The sequence below is a fragment of the Chaetodon auriga genome, chromosome 6 (assembly GCF_051107435.1).
Source record: "Chaetodon auriga isolate fChaAug3 chromosome 6, fChaAug3.hap1, whole genome shotgun sequence".
Lineage (NCBI taxonomy): Eukaryota > Metazoa > Chordata > Actinopteri > Chaetodontiformes > Chaetodontidae > Chaetodon > Chaetodon auriga.
Window position 1 is genome coordinate 10,945,326 of NC_135079.1, and position 21,557 is coordinate 10,966,882.

The 21,557-nt window shown below is 42.4% G+C and overlaps 3 protein-coding genes across 5 annotated transcripts; 2 read left to right on the forward strand and 1 right to left on the reverse strand.

The window, feature by feature from the left end:
• Positions 1-2,299: 2,299 nt before the first annotated feature.
• saxo4 (stabilizer of axonemal microtubules 4) lies at positions 2,300-5,605 on the forward strand. The gene is made up of 11 exons (XM_076732442.1): positions 2,300-2,408; positions 2,547-2,664; positions 3,709-3,865; positions 3,960-4,005; positions 4,149-4,249; positions 4,386-4,451; positions 4,553-4,639; positions 4,710-4,775; positions 4,861-4,955; positions 5,065-5,285; positions 5,505-5,605. The coding sequence occupies exons 1-11, from the start codon at positions 2,306-2,308 to the stop codon at positions 5,603-5,605; spliced, it is 1,161 nt and encodes a 386-aa protein (XP_076588557.1). The 5' UTR covers positions 2,300-2,305.
• A 2,039-nt stretch (positions 5,606-7,644) lies between these two features.
• Positions 7,645-9,162, reverse strand: lrrc10b (leucine rich repeat containing 10B). Its single transcript, XM_076733923.1, has one exon. It carries the CDS (start codon positions 9,160-9,162, stop codon positions 7,963-7,965), a length of 1,200 nt encoding a protein of 399 aa, XP_076590038.1. The 3' UTR covers positions 7,645-7,962.
• A 6,196-nt stretch (positions 9,163-15,358) lies between these two features.
• Positions 15,359-21,545, forward strand: fads2 (fatty acid desaturase 2). Of its 3 annotated transcripts, none has more exons than XM_076732035.1 (13): positions 15,359-15,698; positions 16,321-16,566; positions 17,254-17,364; positions 17,746-17,943; positions 18,036-18,137; positions 19,179-19,304; positions 19,412-19,472; positions 19,553-19,629; positions 19,762-19,859; positions 20,103-20,199; positions 20,291-20,370; positions 20,739-20,864; positions 21,007-21,545. In XM_076732035.1, exons 2-13 carry the CDS (start codon positions 16,357-16,359, stop codon positions 21,056-21,058), a joined length of 1,338 nt encoding a protein of 445 aa, XP_076588150.1. In that variant the 5' UTR covers positions 15,359-15,698; positions 16,321-16,356; the 3' UTR covers positions 21,059-21,545. The 3 variants fall into 3 exon arrangements, with proteins under 3 accessions (XP_076588150.1, XP_076588151.1, XP_076588152.1); XM_076732036.1 differs by having other exon boundaries at positions 15,511-15,698; positions 16,289-16,566; XM_076732037.1 differs by having other exon boundaries at positions 15,566-15,698; positions 16,328-16,566.
• Positions 21,546-21,557: the final 12 nt, after the last annotated feature.

The following is a 21,557-nucleotide window of genomic DNA, read 5'->3' on the forward strand; positions in this document are numbered from 1 at the left end:
TTATAATTAGAAATGCCAATAATGTGCACATTGTGTTTAAGAGAAAAGAAGCAGGAAATGAGACTGTCAGTTTCAATGATGCAGGCGTTTCCCTGTAGTTATTTTTTGGAGAAGATAATGAACAGTTCCAGGCTTGGCACGACAGCATGTCAAGCAAGAAAGACTGTGGAACGGCAACACAAGCAACAGCTTGGTAGAGATAGGCTCCACCGACCGCCAGCGTTGGACAGATGGAGGGAAGAAAGGGACGAAGAAGTGATGTGACAGAGGTGAAAATGCAGTGTGAGTCCGAGGAAATGAGATGAAAAGCAGAGGAATGGCAAGTGGGAATTAAAGGAAATGTGTGGAAATCATGTGACTGTTCTTGGTGATCCACGGGGTGAGCAGGTTGTCATGGAAAAACCCCAGTTAGACTTTCTATTGTAATTCAGAGTCCCACCTAGTACTGAGAGAGAGGAAAATTACAGTGTTTGAAGGGTTCATGCTATGTGTTTGAGGAACATGTGGGATCTATGCTGTAAAGCAGAGGTTGTGTAAGATCCACTGGATAGATATGAAACTGTTTCACACCTTTATTTTATCATAAAAATCCTCCTATTGGTGGTTAATCACTAAGAGTATGCATCCATGCCCGCGTCCAGCTCAGACAGTTTTTCCTGATGTCCTAAATACACCAGGAGGTGAATATCCTGCAGATTAAACTGAGATGCTCGTGTAGATATATGTGTTCAGATTTATCGATGGTGTACGGACATTTTCTCCAGCTAACAGCGGCGGATGATAACTCTCTGTCTGGGATGGACATTTTTATCAAGATGTCATGCAAATTTCAAGCCATCCATCATTTTTTTTTTTTTTTTTTACATAACCTTATATCTTTTCTGGGCTAGACTGAAGCCAGAGTCACTGTGGCATCACACTGCCATCCAGTGGACACATGGAGAAACTGTCCAGTCTGGTGAGGATGTTTGGATATGAGAGCCCTGCAGATCAAATTTAATGCAGGATACAAAGAATCATAAAGATTTTAAAGAATACTTTAAACATCATGATATTAAACATTGCTTATAAATGATGAGAACAAAACAATAATACAATAGAGAAAAACAGAGCATAATATAAAATGCAAATAGGTAAAAACTGTAATATAACGCAATATAGCGCAGAGTTACATTAGTTGCCACTACTTGTATTATTAAGCCTTATAATAATAATGATAATAATAATAATCTTGAGAACTATATAGGTGGAAATAATGGGTCTTGGCTTCAGAAACTTAGCTTAATACAAAAAAAATACAAATTATGACTTGCTAAAAAACATATCCACATATTTGTGTTTGGGACTTGCCAAAAGATTAGAAATCAGTATGAGGCTGATCTTGAGTATATTTGTTGTCACAATAACCAAACCCCAGGTGCAATGCAGTAGGACACAACCCCCACCAACCAGTCAGCTCACACCTGAACACCACCTGTGGCCCCTGAGAGTGAGTGAGAACTAGTTAGCACGCGAGCAGAGAAGCTTCAACATAAAGCTAAAAGTGCTGATGAATGGCTAAAACATTCGGCTTGTAGTTGTACAAATACAGTAGATACACATTCCATGACAAGTATTATAGCAACAATATCCACTTTTATGTATATTTTAAATGCAGTTTCATGGTGTGTTCCTGCTGCAACATTAAATAACGCAGAAGATGCAATCTTATTTTGAAACGATCAATTAACCTGCATATGACAGGTGGTAAAGAAATAAAGACTAGATTTGATATACCGTGCTTCTGCTGTCCTATTCTTTATTTCTTCATTCGACTATAAGCAGCCAACCTCTCACTGGGGACTCACTCTTCAGATGTAGTGTTGCTTCCCTTGTGCTGAATCTCCTAGCAACAGAGATCTGTTTACCAACAAAACCACCACAAGACAAAGAGGTGAACAACCTGGAGTTACAGGTACGTCTGGGGAGTAAGTGAAGCTTTCCTCCGCTGTGGCAGACACTTCTTCTTCTGGGGTAAATAATATGCGGTGGAAATAAAAAGAGCTGTAACTGTCCTGCTGTTACTCAGAGCTTGTCTCCTCACTCAAACAGCATTTGAAAAAGGGATCACTTATTGTGCTATTTGCTACAGACTCTATGATCACCTTTTCAGAGAGCTCTGACTTCTTTTGGGCACTGTCCAAAAACACAGGGGTAACACCTTGTTTGCTGCTTTTATTTGTGCTTACAGCACTGCGTACGTGTCCAGAGGATTTTTGCAATCCATCACTGTCGTCAGTGAAGGTTTCCATTACAGCAGTCGCAGATGGCTGAGCAGGGAAGGACGACTGCTGGGCCAACAGGCAGTGGGGGACGACTGACCAGCAACACAGCAAGACTCTGCAGTACTTCTTACAGGGCGTCTTATGGTGAGAGAGTACATGACAGGGACGTTTATTTTATATATTTCAAGGACGTAGTCAAAAAGTCTCAGCATAAGCAGAAATAACTAATCACACTGATTAGGATTCAGACTCTGATGGCCAGTGTTTGTACGACTGTTTTAGACACAGGCAGCTTCTCTTCTTACCTCGGTCATCCCAGCAGGACGGGCTTCACAGCAAACCAGAGACCAGCCATATATTACAGGCCCAGTTTGGACCACATTGACAACCCTCAGTTTGGGTGAGTGTCAAGGCAGGGGAGGACTCATGATCGCTCATTACGCCACCCAGTTGATTTCAGGTCTGCCTTAAAAGCCCCACACAGGTGTTTTCAATTACCCTGCCTGATTAGGTGGAAGGTGGGTGGAGCTGTGCTGGGAAACACATGAGTCACCAAACTCCATGTACAGTTAAGTAAAAATAAAAGCATAACATGTCCCAGAATAGTGAGGAAACTGTCAATCAGCCACAGTGTGTTCCCACCCACACGGTCTTGAGAGTGAAGTGTCTTGAGTGAGTGTTCAGCCCAATCACAACTAAACACGTGAAGGATAAAATGAATGATGGTTCAGTGAAGCCATCATTAAAGCTATTTGTAAAAACTATTTGTTTTCCTACTGCACTTGCTATAAAAAGAAAAAAGAAAACAATCTGAATATGATGGAGGTGATATCTGTCCAGGTGCAGCAAAGCTAAGAGGAAAGTACAATGAGCAGGACAACACAGTCTTCAGAAGAGGCGTAATCAGGCAAAATGATTAAAATCACCTGTTTAATGTTTCCCATGTGTGCAGGGCTTTTAGGAGATACACCAAGTGAATGTCTTAGGTTCACTTGTGGTGCTCATTTTATTGAAAAATTCATCATAATTCAATGTGACTTCAAAGAAATAGTGTCCATGTGCACATTTTGCTGTGAATGCTCAGCACTCCACAGGCACTACTTACCACCAAAGAAATGGTTAAGCTCTGCTTTAGTGAGGTGGAAGAAAGTGATTTTAAATAATGGTGTCAAAATGGTTAAGGAGACTGTAATCATCTTGGCTGATTGGATGTCTTCTTATAAACAAGGCAAGAATAAAGTTATCAGCTGGGTACCACTGAAGACAAGACGGCAAATGTATTTTTGTAATTTGCGTGAACTTTGGGTGACACTTTAAGTCTCTCAGTGATAAGACTTCATAAGATAGCACGGCTTCTGTCTCTGCAAACCGGCTTCCTGAACTGATTCATTTCACTGTGAATAGCCCGACTGAGATAAATGAAAAGTGTTGTTTTTGTCTACAGGCTGCTGTTATCTGACAATTTCATGTCTCAAACCAAACGACACTACCAGCCTCACATCCGGTCTGACTGCTCTTTGCCAAACGTCATTAACAAACCCAGACAGAGCGGCTTCCATCAGCTGAGGAGTCACCCGAAAACAGCGAGTGTGGAGGCGAAGGTAGGACTCATAAACATAAGACTTTGGAGATGCTGAGAAGTAACACACAGTCCTAAAGTTCTCATCATCTGTCTTCATGAATGTGTTGCTTTAGACTGAATACCAAAGACTGTTTGTGCCACATCGTCTCAAGCCAACAGGTAAAATAAAGCCTGCACCTGCTGACCACCCAAGTTCAAGTGAATTTAAACTTTAAAGACAAAAACATAAGAAAATGCAAGTGCACCATTGTGGCTTGTTGGTGTTTGTAAATGGTGCTTTTGCACTGTCGCACCTCCTCCAGTTTCCCAGAACCATGTGACTGTGGGTCCCAAACAGGAGAGTGGGTTCACTGAGGGAACAGACCTTCAGCCAAACACGTTTCAGGAGAGGAAAAGCTGCACAGTAAGTCATGTAAAGAGCCACTAAACCAGTCTGCATTTACATCTGTAATCAGCAGGTACACCACTTACCTCTTATGTGTGGTCTGTCTGTCTCAGAGCAACGTCTAGTTTCACTTTCCTGTCTTCCTGATGTTCAGGTTGAACCTCACCTGTTTCACAGCTCCGTGATGAAAAGTGACTTCACGCCGCCATCGTTTCTGCAGGTTGACCCACAGCACCTCTCTGACCTCTCCTTTGAAAAGGTGTGATACCATTTTTCACAGTCTGTACGGTTTAACGCTGTGTTTCTGTGCTTGTGTTTGAGGGCACCGAGGCGACACCGAACCTGAGCAGCCGTTCTTCCCGAGAAACAGGATTCACTCGAGGTGCCGTTGCTCCATTGGCCTGCCCGGTGAGTACTGACCCCCTCCCGGTCAGCTGTAGTAGATTTGAATGATACCACTGACTTCCTTCTCTTCTAGACCTCCATTCTGCCATCACCACAAACTGAAAGTAATGCTCCGACTGAGAGGACCATTGGAAAAAAGGTTAAATATTTTATATTATACTTTCATGCCTGTCACCAGCTGATACTGTTGATTATTGTTTTTAGTCTGTTGTTGTGTTTTCCAGGAGCCGACCGGGTTTCTTCTCAATGCTCCAAACAGCCAGGCTTTCCCGAACGCACCTTTCGATATTTCGCACTTCACTACACATTATAAGAGCACGTAAGTGTGTTTAATACATTCACATATTAAGATTAACCAGCTGCCGGGAATCATCACGGGATATTATCCAACCACCTGCCAAATATCCAGTTAAAACATTATTTTACAGGTTCTGTCATCATGCTGATGATGGAAAGCTGAAATCTGGCCACGCTGGTGCAGGAATCACGAGCGCAAAGACAGACAGCGCCTACAGCCGTCGAGACATGGACAGGTACACCAACAAGCTCCACACACAGACCCATCATGTGTACTTTTTCATGACTCCCACGACCTTTTTTTATTTCACAGGTTCATCTTTAGGGCCTAGACCTTCGCACACCTGTGATGGTGCGTGCAAAGATTGTTTTTTTTTTTTGTCAACTCATTACTACTTTTGCTTTCAATGAGTCATTTGTGCAGAAATAAAAACTGTGGATATGAGTAAGAACTGTTGCTGTATTACATTTCCTTCTAATCAAGCCCTGAAAACCTTAATCACTACCCCGTCTGTGTTGTTTTACAATAGCGCTGTCAAAAATAACAACTCATTTTCATCTCTTTGTGAAGTCCTTTTTGTGCGAGTTGAAAAGCTGCCAGTCAGCCAGTTGTGCAAAGCAAGTGGTTTGAAAGCCAAAGAGGGAGTGGAGGAAACGAAGCATTGTCTTTGACCGCCTCATTGTCACTGACCTACAGAGAATGAGAGGAGTGTAAACTAATGAGCAAAATAATTATATTCAGACTGAGCGCCACACCGATTCCCATCGATGTCTGCGGTGTGTCAAACTGTTCTGCCACCCACAGCTGTGGAACGAGCAGCAGAGCGCGGACCGAGGAGGAGGATTGAGTTTCCAAAAGCATGTGTCATAAGACCGTAGCTCGATTCTTTACACCTACTGTGGGCCAACTCTCTCTTATCAACACAAGTCAAATAAACACAAGATTGCTGTGTCAAAACCGGAGATACATAAAACCACAGCGGGTACAAAGAATCGTTGGCATCAGCAATTTCATCATCTTCCTGATGTGGACAGTGAAATAATATGCTTTATGGAAACTCTGGAGTCTGGCTCTGGGGATGGAAATATGATCTGTCGGTCAGTCCAGACTGAAACATCTCAACAGCTACTGGATGGATTCATGGTCTCCAGAAGATGAATCCCTCTAACTCTGACGCTCCTTTAATATTTCCTTTAGAGCCATCATTTTGTCCAGTACTTTATTTTTCCTAACGGTCTCACCTGCACTTTTGGTTTAGTACTAATTAGCAAATGCTAACAAGTTTTACACCCATGGTTAACATACACCTGCTAAACATGAGCATGTTAGCATTGTCACCTTGAGACTGCTGCCATCAGCGTTTAATTCAGAGCACTGTCTCACAAAGCAGCGAGCACAGCTGTGGACTCGAGGTCTTGTTCAAGCAAAAAAGCCAAATATTCTGTGGTTCTCCTGCGTGAGGATTTTCTGCTTTTCTTTGTCTTATTTGATAAGCACAGATAAAACATTTGAAGACGTCACCTTGTGATGACGATGAATGATGAACACTTTTTACTGTTTTCTCACATTTCATAGATAAAAAGATTTGTCTTTTCTTCAAGAAAATTGTTGACAGATTAATTTCTAATGAAAATAATCATTAGCTGCAACATTAAGTGCAACATTTTTGAAAATTGTTTCATAATTTTTAAGCAAAAATGACAAAAATGAACTTGTTCCTGCCTCTCCAATGTGAAGATTGCTGCTTTTTTTGTCTTTGGTTGAAAAGTGAGTATCTTTGGATGTACACTGTTTCTAATACATACCTGTCAAACAATTAATTACCTAAGAAAATAGTCAGAAAATTAATAGATTAAAAAAATATAAGACACACATATTGTTAATTATATGTAAAAATCTATGGTTTTATATGTAAAACAGGGGACTTGTGCACAATATTGCTAAATTTAAGAAAAGCATTCATTAGTTCTGTTTCCCTGCACAGAAACAGGAGTCGAGACATGCTGCCACGCGAGTACGAGCATAAATATTTCAGCATCGGAGATAAATATTTCACTCTTTCAATGAGATGTGAGAGAAAGATACGTGGAGGGAAAGGGGATTGCATTACATACGAGCCCCACATGAATAATGAGTGCAGAGATGAGAGGAGAACAAGGGCCGGGCCTGCTTCATGTTAGAGACAGAGGTAGAAAAGGTGTAGTCACCGACAAAAAGGAGTATACAAAGATCACGACGGACCTGAGTGTCTGACCTGCAGGGCGCTTCGGGTTTTTCCTATTTTAATAAAAAATCTCCTTCTTGATTTTTTGTGAGTCCATCTCATGTCTGGAGCCTCCCTATGGACTTCCCTTTTATGGTGAGGCACCCCAGCTATTCATCCCTTTAATAATCCTGCTTGTCTCAGGCTCTTTCTTGGCACTGACATTCACAGGACTGCTTACACAACACTGACAAGCATGGTGGGGTTGTGTTTAGCATGTCATAAATATTTTGTAAATCTAAATCCAATACACACATTTACATGCGCACCCCGTCCCGCTTTATAAAAATAGCAATGAGGCGAGTGGAGGTGCGCTGGCAGGCACATTAAACAGACACTGGCCACGATGTGTGGAAATACTACAGTGTGTCAGTCATGTAAACAGTAGCTGCTGCTTTCACTGGTTCCCAATTAAGACATATTTTCCCATAAATGATTGACAATGACTTCATCAGCTGAGTTAATCTTTAATAATGGAAGACTTGGTCTCCTGTGTACACTCGGAAATCAACCCTAATGTAAAACAGCCATACACACTGCATGGATGCACACACAGACACACACACGTGAGTCCTGCTCTGATTGGGTCATTTGCAGCTGACTGAGATGTCACAGGTGCTGTCAGTTATCAGTATCATAATGCCTCACTGCTCATTTATTTTCACAGTTAACAATAGATTAGGAATTAGCAGCTAAGAAAGTCCCACACCTGTGTGGCTCATCCACCTCCACCTGCCTGCAGATCATCTGAGGCTGGATGTTTCTTCATGGCCCTCCACCACTTCTCCCCGTGTCCTCCAGCTCTTCATACTCGTAGTCCATCTGAGCCCTCTCGTACTCCAGCTCCTCTCCCTCGTACTCAAACCCATCTCCCTCGCATATCAGCTCCTCTGTCTCATATTCAACCCCCTCCTCGTCGTATTCCAGCTCAGCTCCGTCGTACTCGGTGACTGCCAGCTCTGCGTCCTCCTCCCCCTCTTTGGCCTCTTCCTCTTTAACGTCTGCGTCCCCTAAAGTCACCGTAGCTTCGTTGGCTGCTTGCTTGGAGTTGGAGCTGCTGTTCTTCAGGATGCCGTGAATCACCGGCTCCTCTCCTGCCAGAGCCAGCTCTTCGGCCTCCTTCTCCGCCGCCTTTCGTCGTCTCTCTTTCCTGGCCTCGCGCTCCTCCAAAAACTCTGCGGCGCCTTCCCCAACCACGAGCACCTCCTCGGCCACTTTCGGAGGGGCATCCACAGGGTTGTGGTCGTAGGAGAACAGGCGAAGGGCTGGGAGACGCTTCAGGCTGGGAAACTCTGATATCTTGTTGCGGTCCAGGTCTAGTATCTCTAAGTTCTCCATGCGCAGCAGGACTTTGGGGAAGGTTTCAAAGCGGTTCCCGTAGAGCCATAATCCCCTCAAAGCCTCCATACGCCAGAGGTCAGAGGGCAGCGTTTTCAGCCGGTTGTCTCCAATCTGAAGGGACTTGAGGTGGGGCAGGTCGTAGAGCTCCCGAGGAAACCTCTGGAAGTAGTTGCTCTCCATCCACAGGCAGCGCAGACTCTGCAGGTTCCTCAGCTCTGGCGGGAGGCTCATCAGCCGGTTGCTGCCCAGGTAGAGGCGAGTGAGGTTAGTGAGCTGGCAGATGGCCGACGGGACGTCTTCCATCTTGTTGAAGTCGAGGGCGAGTATCCGCAGACCCTGCAGCTGGGCGATACTGTCCGGCAGCGTGCGCAGGCTGTTTCCACAAACATACAGCTTCTCCAGATGCATCAGTCCGCAAACACGCAAAGGTAGACGCTTAAATTTGCGGTAGCTCAAGTCCAGCACGGGATCCCCGCTCTCAAACATCTCCTCCACCCCCAGTGGAAGCTCTTCCTCCATCTCCTCCTCTTCTTTCTTCTTCTCTGTGATTTCTGCCTCCTCGCCATCCATGCCCCCCTCCTCTCCTTCCTCTCCCCCCTCTCCCTTGCTGGAGGAGTTGCCCATGCTGTGGCCTGCAGCCCCTGACTCCAATGTGAGTCAGGACAGAGTCATTTGATGAGGTGGCGTCTGTGACAAGTTAACCCTCCGTCTGGAAGCTGCTGCTCTTTTGTGGATCAGCCCACTGGCTGCAAACAGCACCATGGTCTGGGCCAATTAACACTCTTGCAGCCATGCCAGAGCAGTTTGTCAGGTGTCTGCTCGTGCCTTCATCAGAAAACACCACCAGAAAATATCTAGCAAACTGTGGAGTAATAGTAATGATAGTAGTAGTAATAGTAGTAGTAGTAGTAGTAGTAGTAATAGTAATAATAATAGTAATAGTGCTGCTGGTAGTTGAGTTGAAAGTACAGCTGAATTTTGAGCTGAAACTGAATTCTTGCAGACCTTACCCTTTCCTCTCCTCTTTAACTTCCTGGAGGCTTTTAAGAGAAAGACAACGCGTCAGCTTCGAGGTCACCTGTTCACGTGATCCGGTCTCTCTATCAGAACCGGGGAAAAAAAAAAAAAGCTCCACTTTGAGCCGCTAAAGAGTCAGTTCTCTGTCCCTGTCCCTGCCGGGTGTCGGTGGATAAGCCCACAGTGTGCGCGCAGCTCGGTGACCTGGCCGCCGGCAAAGAAAAAAACAGTTAATGGAAGTCTGTCCACTAGTTAATGCAGCTGCTCCACATTCGAGGCCGAGGTCTCCCGGAGTTATAATCCGCGCTGGAGGAAGAAATTGCTCATTTTGAGAGTGAACCCCAGACTGCAGCCTGACTGAGTGACTCTGCTCCTGATGTTGGCCGCTTCTCTCCATCAGGGAGAAGGTTTACATTGTAGTGCTGCCTCCCTCCCTCCCTCCTCCCTCTGTAACCGGAGCGGAGGGCATTCACATCACATGGTCAGCGTGTGCGTGTGTGTGTGTGTGTGTGTGTGCGCGCGCGTTAAAAGTAGTCAACTAAAAAAAACTTTCAGGGTTAAACATGACTGTTAAAACTTTCCCCATTTTGCAAATTTCAACTTAATTGCTTATTCTTTTTTGTGCAGTTAGAGGCCACGCACGCACGCACACACACACACACACACACACACACACACACACACACACACACCGTGCACTTTTGTATACACGCATACATACACATAATCTGTTTTCTTCAGTTATTACAATGGCTGTATTGCATGTCTCTAGTGTTGTTGTTGTTGTTGTTGTTGTTGTTGTTGTTGTTGTTAGATGCATGTCATGTGAATGTGTATGGCTCATGCACACACTGATTTCTCCATGTTATTGTATGTAAACCTTGTTTCTTTCATCTCTTCCTGTTGTCATATTGTCTGTGTATTCTATCTCTCTCTCTATCTGTTATCTCTGTCAAAACACCATTTACCGTACACCACTGTAATATATGCACTGATATATATAAAAAAGAAAGTTTTAAAGTCTCTTGTCAAAAACGTACACACTAGTGGAAACAAAGTACATCTACTTAATTAAAGTACAATTTGTGATGTGCTTTAACTTTATTTGAATTTGAAATTTCCATGTTAACTTCATGCATACAGTATATCTCCACTACATTTATTTGACAGTTACAAGTCACTTTAAAGATTAAGTTTTAATATAAAAACAAAAGATCGGTTTCTAGAGATTAGATTAGATTCAACTTTATTGTCATCGTCAGAGTGCAGCACAGAGACAACGAAATGCAGTAAAATATGACCCACAGTTATAAATTAGCCCGTATTTAAAGCTCACTAAGATCTAAAGGAGAAGACGGGAATCAGAGGGTCTCCAAACTTAAATGTGAGGTGAATATCAGTGCAGAGTACTATATACTATCTATCATTGTACTCTATATGTTGTTTGTACTCCATTGTATAACCACAGTCTAAATACAATCAAATCAAATTCAAGAAAAATACTAACACAAGCAGGAGTCATCATGCTGCATGATGAGCACTTTTATTTTGACACTTTAAGTAAATTTTTCTGATGATATTTTCATACTTTTATGCTCTAAATGCAGGACTTTTACTTATAGTATAGTATAGCCATATGTTTGTTTTGTTGTATTGCTTCTCCAGTGAAGGACCTGAACACTTCTTCCACTACTGCAAATACATACTCATACGTAATGCATTGCAAAAGACCAGCAATCATCAGCGTCTCGTGGACACTCCAAAGATGGTAACTCCAGTGCTGGTTTGTATCAAACGTAACAGACACAAGCTTCAGCAGGTTTTTACAGACCAATTAAAAAGCTGTGTTGATAGACGTCATGTGACTTTCAGCTCTGACACAGAACAGACATAAAAATAACAAAAATAACCTGTAAAACTTCCAGTGCTCACAGTGTTCAGCCTGAATTATTGATGCATTAGGATAAGCAGTATTTTAATGTCTTTTCGTAGTTTTATTTCATTTTATTAATAGTTAAATTCTTGGTTTGCAAAGAGTCTTCAAATAGATAGATAGATAGATAGACAGACGGATGGATGAATAGAAAATGCAGGCCATATTGAAATGAACGTGACAGGACTGAAACATATTCATACACTGTGGCTCAAAATAGCTCCAAAATTTGGATGAGCCCAGAGCGAGTTTTAAATGAAAGGGCAGCGGCAGTTACTGCCCGAACTAACTATCTCCCCTAACAACAATGTAAAAGTACTCCATTACATGTGAGTAGAGAACAAAGGGTCAAATGTAAGTACATATACTCAAGTTCTGGTCTAAAGTGCAGTTTTGAGGTGCCTTACTTGTGAATTTCGACTTTATGCTTTAGTACTTCGATTGTACTGCGTATCACAGGGAAACATTAGAGGTTTTACTCCACTTCATTTGGATGTTTTGGTAAAATTAGCGACAAGTTAAATGAATGAATTAATTAGAGACAAATTAGAGACAAAATTGAATTTAGAGACAGAACATATCATCAATTTATAAAACATGATGTATTATTATAGACACTGACCACCTCTACAACATTGTAATGCTGTTAAATTAATGCATCAGTAATAATATAATAATGCAGCAATTAAAATATATTAGTAATACAACGTTATATAATACTGACAGGGGCTATTCTGCATCCAAGTTTTATTTGTAACAGAGTACATTGTCATTGTTATCACTGCTATTTTTATATGAGCAAATGATTTGAATTCTTCTGACACTGTGTAGTACTGCAAGCAATATGTATTTACACACCCAAGGCCAACATACTCATTGTAGATTACCGTCTCAACTGAAATCATTAATGCATTGTGTTAATAGTATTATCGTTTCAGGAACAGGTGCTGCTCAGACTGACACTGCTTTATGTTCTGTTGGGTAGTTTATCTGCATCACTGCGCCATATTTAATGAGGCTCTCTTATGTTTTAAATGTACAATTTGAATCTGACTAGAAAGTTTCAGCCAGATAAATCCGGTGGAGTAGAAAGTATACGAGTAGAAGAGTGGAAGGTTTCACAAAACAGAAATACTCAAATAAAGTACCAAACTACCAAACATCAAAATTGTCCGAAATATACTGAGTTACTCTGTCTCTGACTTAATTGAATACTTTACAATAGCAGACAGGTTTTCTGATTGACAGCCTGTTTTGCTGCATGTGATACTGAGGAAAAGCCTGGAAAAGCTGCTGGGGTCAGATGTGCAGTGCTTCTGTCAGCCTGATGAGCTGTGGCAGAAGAAGCGGACAAACAGGGAGACAGGCTGCACGCTGCTTGAGGATAATCCTGTCTGATATGCTGAGGACCAAAAGAGCTGATTTGCAAATTTCTGCATCGCATTGAAACGACCCTGAAATGACACAATGGACTGTAAGCAGCAGACAGACAGACAGAGACCCCGGGCGGTGGATGGATGTGACTGCTGAGGTGAATGTGTTGCATGCAGATGAAGCACTGCATGACCCAACTGGTGTGGGAAACATGTGGAAACACATCCTAACAATTAAAGAAAAACTAATGTAGACATTACCGGCCATCCGTCATCATATACGAAGAGCAACACAACAATGATGAAATACCAGATTTTGGTGATACGACCCTGTTGCGTATATTACTGGATGCAACACAGGACTGTAATGATGCTGTCCCATCCTCTAGGTTGAGTGAGGACAGGGAAGGTGTCTCCTTAAAGGAACACTTCTGCACCATCTGCTGGTGGAGGAGGGAACTGCAAAAGGCCAATTTCATAATATATTGGTAGCAAATTCAGTTGGAACTTCAAATTGCTTCCTTAGCGAGATCTTCTTCCTCCTGTCTGTCTTCTTAGGCATATATTATGTACATTAACACATTATATATTTGGTTTTGCTGGTTTCATTCTTTATCGTCTTACAACATTAAATCAAAGTAAATGAATTTATATTGTGGCGTAAATAACAAATAGTCATGTGGTGACTTGTACAGCCCTTAACCTGCTATTTGTGTGTACTTAAACACATGAAATACATTTTGAATAATACTTAAAAATATTGAGTTTGATTGAATTTACCGGTCTTAGTATATTGTACTATTATGAAAGCCTCATTATTTTCACTAGCATCTTTCAGTTGAACAGACTTAAATACATAAGGCATGCGTAAACATTTTCTTGGCAGTTATATGTTCTGACTTCTAGAGCAGCTTACAATTCAACATATTATGAAATCAAGACATCTAGATAAATCCTATTTATCTACAGTAGGTGGCGGTAACGAACTGCATTTGGCTCCAATCCACCAATAAAATACAAAAGTAAAAGGTGACCATGCAAAGCAGCAGCTAATCTCATTAGCCGGGAGAACTCCTTTCACTTTGCGCATGTTCAATTGTCCCAATGCTCAACATAACATAAGACGACATTGTTTGATTGGAGTCGCACTGCCAACATCCATGTCACGCACAGCCAGAGATGTGTGCCCTGGGCCATTCTGAAAGAGGGGGAAGAGCCTTAAACTCATACTGCCACTCAGCAGGTAGATGCACCAGCTGATCATCAAGTGACTTCAGAGATAGAATCCAACAGTTTCCACGTCTGTACTAATATCCTCTTCTTATATCTGCCCCATAGCTGCACAGACAACAGACGGCCCATGTGAATGACAAAGGCATTTCTTTAACAGGTTAACATGGCACAATCTGGTCTTTCTCCCGCCCCCAGGAGTGCTGATCATGTCATTTTTGTCCCTTTTTGGAGAACAGTGTACCACCAAATGATGCAGTCAACTCTATGATGGCTCTAGCCTTAATGTTTCTTAGAGGAATAGCCTCTAAAAATGAGTAGGAATAGCAACACAATCTACAATGACCACTTCAGGAAAGGGCTTTTCCAGCGCATGCACAGCGATCAGTGGAGGTGCAGCGACTTTCTGATTAGGTTTCTCTACCAACTGACAAGAGTGACAGAAGCCACAACATGCTACCACATCTTAATGGCCCTAAGCCTGTCAAGCTTAGCTTTCCAAGTCTGGTAAACATCTTTAAGAAGTGGGGTTTCATTGGTCAACCATTGAACTACTTAGTGCAACAGACCAAAGGTGGGTGCATTTTTCTGGTTGTTGTTGTGGACTGAAGTCATCATAAATTGATGAGGACCATTTTTTGCTAAATGTGTGGTGTGCTCTGTATTTTCTGCCTTTCAGATTACTACTCCAACATGAATCAGCTGACTGGTCTCATGGAGGCTTCTGGTCATTTTGGGGATAAAGGGCATCTCTTTGAGTAACAAAGCTCTTAATGCTCAGTGATTCGACAAACAAATCATGGTTCACAAGTAAAATACTTAAAAATACTGCTTAAAAATGTTAACTGGAAATATTATGTCTTCTCTGTCTTGTCTATGATATTGTCTAGGATACTGATGGTGAGGACTCCTTTCTAACTAGATAGATATATACTTTTCAGATTACTGATACAAATATCAATCAACTAATAGATTATAATATATTATTATGGATTAAACTATATAAAGTATCTGAATTAGCTCCACCTGTACCAGCTGCAGCATTAAAGAGATGTGCAGCACACATTAATGCATCAATAAGTAGGATCCAGTCATATAATATTATTGTGAAAATGGCTATTCTGCACAAGGAGGACTTTTACTTTTGGCACTTCAATTTGGATGCACACTTTGAATGCAGGTCTTTTCCTTGGATCGGAATATTTTTAGACGGTGGTATCGTGACTTTTACTTCGGTAAAAGCAGTACTTCTTGTTCCTCTGTGCACAGTGAAGGAGCTGTGAGAGCGACGTGTCCCCGCAGACTCTTTCCGTCTGAGCGCACAGACTCTGTAATATTCAGATGAGCTCTTTATTGAGCCTATTGCACATCAGCCAGTGGTCCAGGATATACTGTACGCCGATTGGCCCAGAAACCCTCGAATGATCGGCTCGGAATTTGTACTGAATGAGTGGGTGAATGAGTCCGTGAACATATTGTGGAAGACACGGGATGAATTTGGGGATGTTGACGGTTTAAAATGGATGTGAACGGAAAGGGAGCGCACGAAGTGAGGCGGTGTGTTATTGTGACTGAACCCCGAGGAGAGTAGCCACAATCCGGAGTGTGTAAGTCTGAAATATTTCTCATGTTCATGCAGCGGGCCTGTAGGCTGAACAGCCTGCCACCCGCTATCTGCCGTTAATGTTGAATTAATCGATACTCAGGCGATAAACGGTATTCCATAGACTCTTTGTGGCTTCATATGTCCCCTTTGTGTCCTGTTTTTACACATGCACCGCATATTATGATGGGCTGCATGCGATTCACTGCTTCCATGCGCTGCGATTAAAATGAAAAGTCTGAAGCGCACTTGCAGGCTAAATATAGATTATGTCCAGAATTTAATTATCTGATGATGTGCACTTTGCTTTTATGTTCATAGTTAATATCGATAAGTACAAACGATGCCAACTCCATACGTGAAAATCCGCCCTGCCTCACCAAACAGCCTCCTGGTTGTCGGATTTCATCATCAATTATTAGTGAAGATGTTGCTCGGCTCTTTGTCTTACTTCACCTGAGTTACAATCAGCCGGGTGGTTAAAGTAAAGAGAGCAACAGGTTAAAAGGCTTTTGCTCTGAGTGCTGCTCCGTCTGCACAATCTGTGGCTGCAGACTGCCAGAGGCCTGTTAAACACATCATATTCACATCCAGGTGTCAAACTTTGTGGCTGACTGGACCTTTAGTGTGCAGGTGGAACCAGGCCAGAGACAGCAGTGAGGATGGGAGGTGGAGGCCAGCTGACGGAGCCAGGAGAGGTGGGCAGCGGTCGAGCTGCTGGTGTTTACACCTGGGAGGAGGTGCAGAGCCACTGCAGCAGGAATGACCAGTGGCTGGTCATAGATCGAAAGGTTTACAACATCACACAGTGGGCCAAAAGGCACCCAGGAGGGATTCGGGTCATCAGCCACTACGCTGGAGAGGATGCCACGGTAGTATGGTTTTTGGATTATTATTAGAATTAACACATTTCCTGAGAATATAAGTGGTTTCTGTTGCGCTGGTGTCCATAAATGTCAGAGGTGGAACGTAAATGTATTTACTCAAATATTGCACTCAGAGGTAGTTTGCTTGAGCACTTCTGCTACATTTATCTGACAGCTGTAGTGATGAATTGCTGAACTGATTCACATTTTAAAGGTTTGCACCCTTTTTAGTTGGGACTCCTTGCCATCTTTCAGTTGTCTATGAGTTTTTAGCCATTCAACGGACGAGAAATTTTCTGTTTAACTTGTAAGATATTCAAAGCTCAAAAGTGGTAAAATGATTCAATATTTCACCGAAAAATTCAAATAATGGAAAAAAGTCCAAGAAGTAAATCCAAATTTGTGCAGCAGAACTTTGTTTTTCTTCTTCTTCTGTGCCCCATTAATCATCTTAAGACCTGTCAGATTTATCATGTGACCTACTGGAAAGGCCCAGACCCTGTGATGATAATACAGTATGATAACACTTCTGTTATCGTACTTAAGTACAATGCTGAATGCAGTACTGTGTTTTCATATTGTCGCATTGGCACTTTCACTTTAAGCAAATGATCTGAGCACTTCTTCCACCACTGATACATGTGCATAACTTTTTATTCACTGCATCACTGACTCATCATGTCTGTGTTGCAGGAGGCGTTCACTGCTTTTCACCCCGATTTAAAGTTTGTGCAAAAGTTTCTGAAGCCCCTGCTGATTGGAGAGCTGGCATCGACAGAGCCCAGCCAGGACCGAAGCAAAAACGTGAGCGTCAGATTCTTCACATAAAACCCCACATTATTCATGCAGCGGCTTTAGTGTCGGTGTGACAACGTGGCAGGATGAACACCGTGCACTGAAACACCTGAGGAGAAGGAGGCGGTCACAACCATTCTCAGATCTCTTCTGTTATTCATGAGTCTTACAGTGTTCGAGCACATCTGAGATTCTGGACGCTCATGTTTCATTAGCTGTTCAATAACTCAAGCTGTCTTCACGCCTTCTTGTTCTTTTCTGCACCAAAACCCCTGCTGCACGTCCTCGAATGCTTCTAGGTGACACGTTTTTCTAAAACAAATGTCACATCAGTGCATCACATCTTGTGAGCGTAACAGAATGTGTCTATTTCTTCTCCTCTGCTCTCAGGCAGCAATCATACAGGATTTCCACACTTTACGCGCGCAGGCGGAGAGCGACGGTCTGTTTCGAGCTCGGCCTTTGTTCTTCTGCCTCCACCTGGGTCACATCCTGCTGCTGGAGGCCCTGGCCTGGCTCATCATCTGGCTCTGGGGAACCAGCTGGACGCTGACGCTTCTGTGCTCCATCATGCTGGCAGTCGCTCAGGTGATGCCAGCATTATTATCGCTAAATGAACTGTAAGTCAAATTGTGCTCCTGACAAATACTAAAATGCTGGTTTCTGTTCTTCTTCTGTAGTCGCAGGCCGGATGGCTGCAGCACGACTTTGGCCACCTGTCAGTTTTCAAGAAGTCCAGTTGGAATCACGTGTTGCAGAAGTTTATCATCGGCCATTTAAAAGTAATTTGTGTTCTCTGTTCTACATATTTCTTTTCTTTTCCTAAAAATCAACACCATTCAACAGAATTTTCACATTTTCCATCAAAAAAATCCCTTCATTGCCTTAAAATGGCTTGGATCTAACTTAGGTGTACGCATCTTCCTTAATTTCTTATGCACAGATCTATGAATATGCAAATATCCCTGCCTCTATCTGAACCCATGTCTCCACTGCTCGCCTGCAGCAGCCTGCTCCATGTGTCATATGCACTAAAATGACCTAACCATCTCTTTCTAACACTATTCTAGCAGCTTATAAAAGAAAATAAATGCCTTCTTCATTAATAACCACAAAGTCATGTGAAGGTTTCTGTCAGAATTATCGTAATGAATCATCTAATTCAGCCTCTTAGCTACCGGACAAACTGTGTGAGTAATGTTTGCTGTAACTTTCTTCATCAACGCACCCAGCCCATATAAAAAGTCCTTTCAGCATTTGACATGAATCATCATGTAACACAGGACACAGTCAACAGATAGAACATAAAAATAGACTTCCTGGTTGACCAGCATGTTGGCTCTTAAGTGCTGTGTCTCCAGGACAAATGGATGAAGCAGTAACATCCGTCAATATAGGTTTTATGGCAAACAGTGCTCTGGAAAAAGGCTGCTACAGGCTACGGTCTCAGATTTTCAGATCAGTTGGTAACGTGAAGACTCACCATTTCTCCTTCTGCAACTTGGCAACCGAGAACCAAAAAAGTCTTTGCTATTGTTTTGAACATAGTGAAACTTTGCTGAAAATGCAGATACGTAACCACACCCGGCTTCTCGTCTGACACTGCTTGTTTCTCCATAGTTGACAGGATTGGTTCTTTAGGTGTGTTACATATGAAACCCTGCTGTCTGAATCCATGTTTGGGAGACTGTCATTGGTCCACTGCAGCTCCACTCACTCCGTTTCACTCATGGTAACATGAGGGAAACACCATATGGACACGTTAACAAGGTCAAAAGCTTGATTTTCAATGGAGGGCTTCTTTAAAAAGATTGTTTTCTTAGGGAGCATCTGCCAACTGGTGGAATCATCGGCATTTCCAGCATCACGCTAAACCCAACATCTTCAGCAAGGACCCTGATGTCAACATGCTGCACGTCTTTGTAGTTGGAGCCACTCAGCCAGTGGAGGCAAGTTACACAAGCTGATATTTGTGTTTTCTTGAACAGCCAGTATTAAAAAGCATTTAACCTTCCACCAGCTGCTCAGTCTAACTCTGCGTTCCTCTCTGTTACAGTATGGCATTAAAAAGATCAAATATATGCCCTACCATCACCAACACCAGTACTTCCTTCTTGGTACGTCTTCTTGGAGTCATTTAAAAAGAATGAAACAGTAGAAACTTCACAGGAATAATTGTTATCTTTTTCTCTTTTAGTTGGACCACCGCTCCTCATTCCAGTTTACTTCCACATTCAGATTATTCGCACAATGATTTCCCGCCATGACTGGGTGGTAAGATGCTGTCTTCGGATTTTCTGTCATTACAGTGAAAATTGACAATGCAGCATAAGAGATGAGTGTCAGGGAGTCATGACTCTATATGATATATAACATAAATCACATTAATCTTCTTGTCTTGTGAAGGATCTGGCTTGGTCTATGTCTTACTACCTTCGCTACCTGTGCTGTTATGTCCCCCTGTATGGCCTGTTTGGCTCAGTGGTGCTCATCAGCTTCGTCAGGTAACTCGAAACTGGTTTTGGTTTTGGTTTCTGACACTTTTCTTAGAGGTGAATTCTTGATGAAAAGAGATTTTGTGATAAATTACAGTTGTTCTCCATCCTGCACACGCATTTCTTGAAACATGCTTCCCCAAAACTTGCAACCATCACTGTAAACCTCACATTTTCCCACCAAAAGGCAACTTTGAATTCATGATGTAACACATAATTCATTGACTGCTGTTGTATTGTTATGAATGACAGGTTTTTGGAGAGCCACTGGTTTGTGTGGGTGACTCAGATGAATCACCTGCCGATGGACATCGACCACGAAAAGCACCGCGACTGGCTGACCATGCAGGTACCCTGCTGATTGTGAAACACTCCCCACAGTCACCTGTAGGTGCCGCTGATGTATTAACTGCACTCTTGTGTCTCATCCTCTACTCCAGTTACAAGCCACCTGTAACATTGAGAAGTCCTTGTTCAACGACTGGTTCAGCGGACACCTCAACTTTCAGATCGAACACCAGTAAGTCAGTGATTGAGTCCAAAGAGCACCAAACAAAGCATGAAAACAAAGCTCCTGCAGCACACAGTTATCACCATTAAGTGTTATTTAGCCACATTATTGCAGTGCAGGAGCTGTGTCGCAGCACACAAAGCCCTGAGCATTGTCTGAGGAAAGTACTGAAAATCATGAAGTCAATAATTCAACCCTTTATGAAGCAGCAGCCAGCCGTCACTGTGCAGCCAAACACTAGTTTCATTTCATGCGAAACTCAAGCTTCAATCATTGACTAGCAGACGGAATAAAAAGTAGTTTACACTTACATAAAACCCAGTTAATGACATGTTGGATGCTGTTACGTTTCTCATCTTTTCCTTTTGTGTCTCAAGTTTGTTTCCCATGATGCCGCGCCACAACTACCACCTGGTGGCCCCGCTGGTCCACGCACTGTGTGAGAAACACGGGATTCCTTACCAGGTGAAGACCATGTGGCAAGGCCTCGCTGATGTTATCAGGTAAATCCAGAGACAGTAGTAGAATGTTATTTACTGGCAGAATGAGACACGTTGAGTTTGTCAAAAGCCACTTTTTTTTTCAAAATAACGGTATGAACTATTGATTAACTGATGTTTTGTGATGGATTTTTTTCTTCTTCAGGTCACTGAAAAACTCTGGGGACCTCTGGCTCGATGCATATCTTCATAAATGACCAATCTTATTCTGCACACGGTACCTAAAAGGAGTGACCTTTCTCTCCTCCTGTGCATCATGCATTGATTGTATCCGGTTTTCCAAGCTGGATGGCATCTTGTTGTTGGTTTTATAATGACAGTGTGGGAATGAACTTTTCTTATCTGGTGTTGTGGTTCAGTCTTTTCACATCCTGTGCAAGATTTTAAGTGCTCACAGGATTTTTGGCTACGTTACCTTACAGTATCTTGAACAATGGTATGGTGTTATAAAGACAATAGTGAAAACTGATTGTGAGTTATTTAAAGTGATGTTTTTTCTTTATTTATCATGTGATATTGGTTTGAATAATAAAACATGACAATTATGCAGAAAAATGACAAATCCTGTTTAACTGAGGATTAAAATGCTCTGCACTTAATTTTCTTCTGTCAGACTTCTTTACTTGCAGCTCTTCTTCTGTTCTTACAGTAAACAATAAAGAAAGTGTATTGACTGTTTCTCCACCTCTGGTGTTA

Excerpts from the sequence above, each read along its gene's own strand:
- saxo4 (XM_076732442.1), top strand. The coding sequence starts at position 2,306 with ATGGCTGAGCAGGGAAGGACGACTGCTGGGCCAACAGGCAGTGGGGGA. Across the intron at positions 4,452-4,552 it reads CGCCGCCATCGTTTCTGCAG|GGCACCGAGGCGACACCGAA; the intron begins GTTGACCCACAG and ends CTTGTGTTTGAG. Across the intron at positions 4,640-4,709 it reads TTGCTCCATTGGCCTGCCCG|ACCTCCATTCTGCCATCACC; the intron begins GTGAGTACTGAC and ends CTTCTCTTCTAG.
- lrrc10b (XM_076733923.1), bottom strand. The coding sequence starts at position 9,162 with ATGGGCAACTCCTCCAGCAAGGGAGAGGGGGGAGAGGAAGGAGAGGAG.
- fads2 (XM_076732035.1), top strand. The coding sequence starts at position 16,357 with ATGGGAGGTGGAGGCCAGCTGACGGAGCCAGGAGAGGTGGGCAGCGGT. Across the intron at positions 19,473-19,552 it reads ACACCAGTACTTCCTTCTTG|TTGGACCACCGCTCCTCATT; the intron begins GTACGTCTTCTT and ends TTTCTCTTTTAG. Across the intron at positions 20,200-20,290 it reads GCGACTGGCTGACCATGCAG|TTACAAGCCACCTGTAACAT; the intron begins GTACCCTGCTGA and ends CCTCTACTCCAG.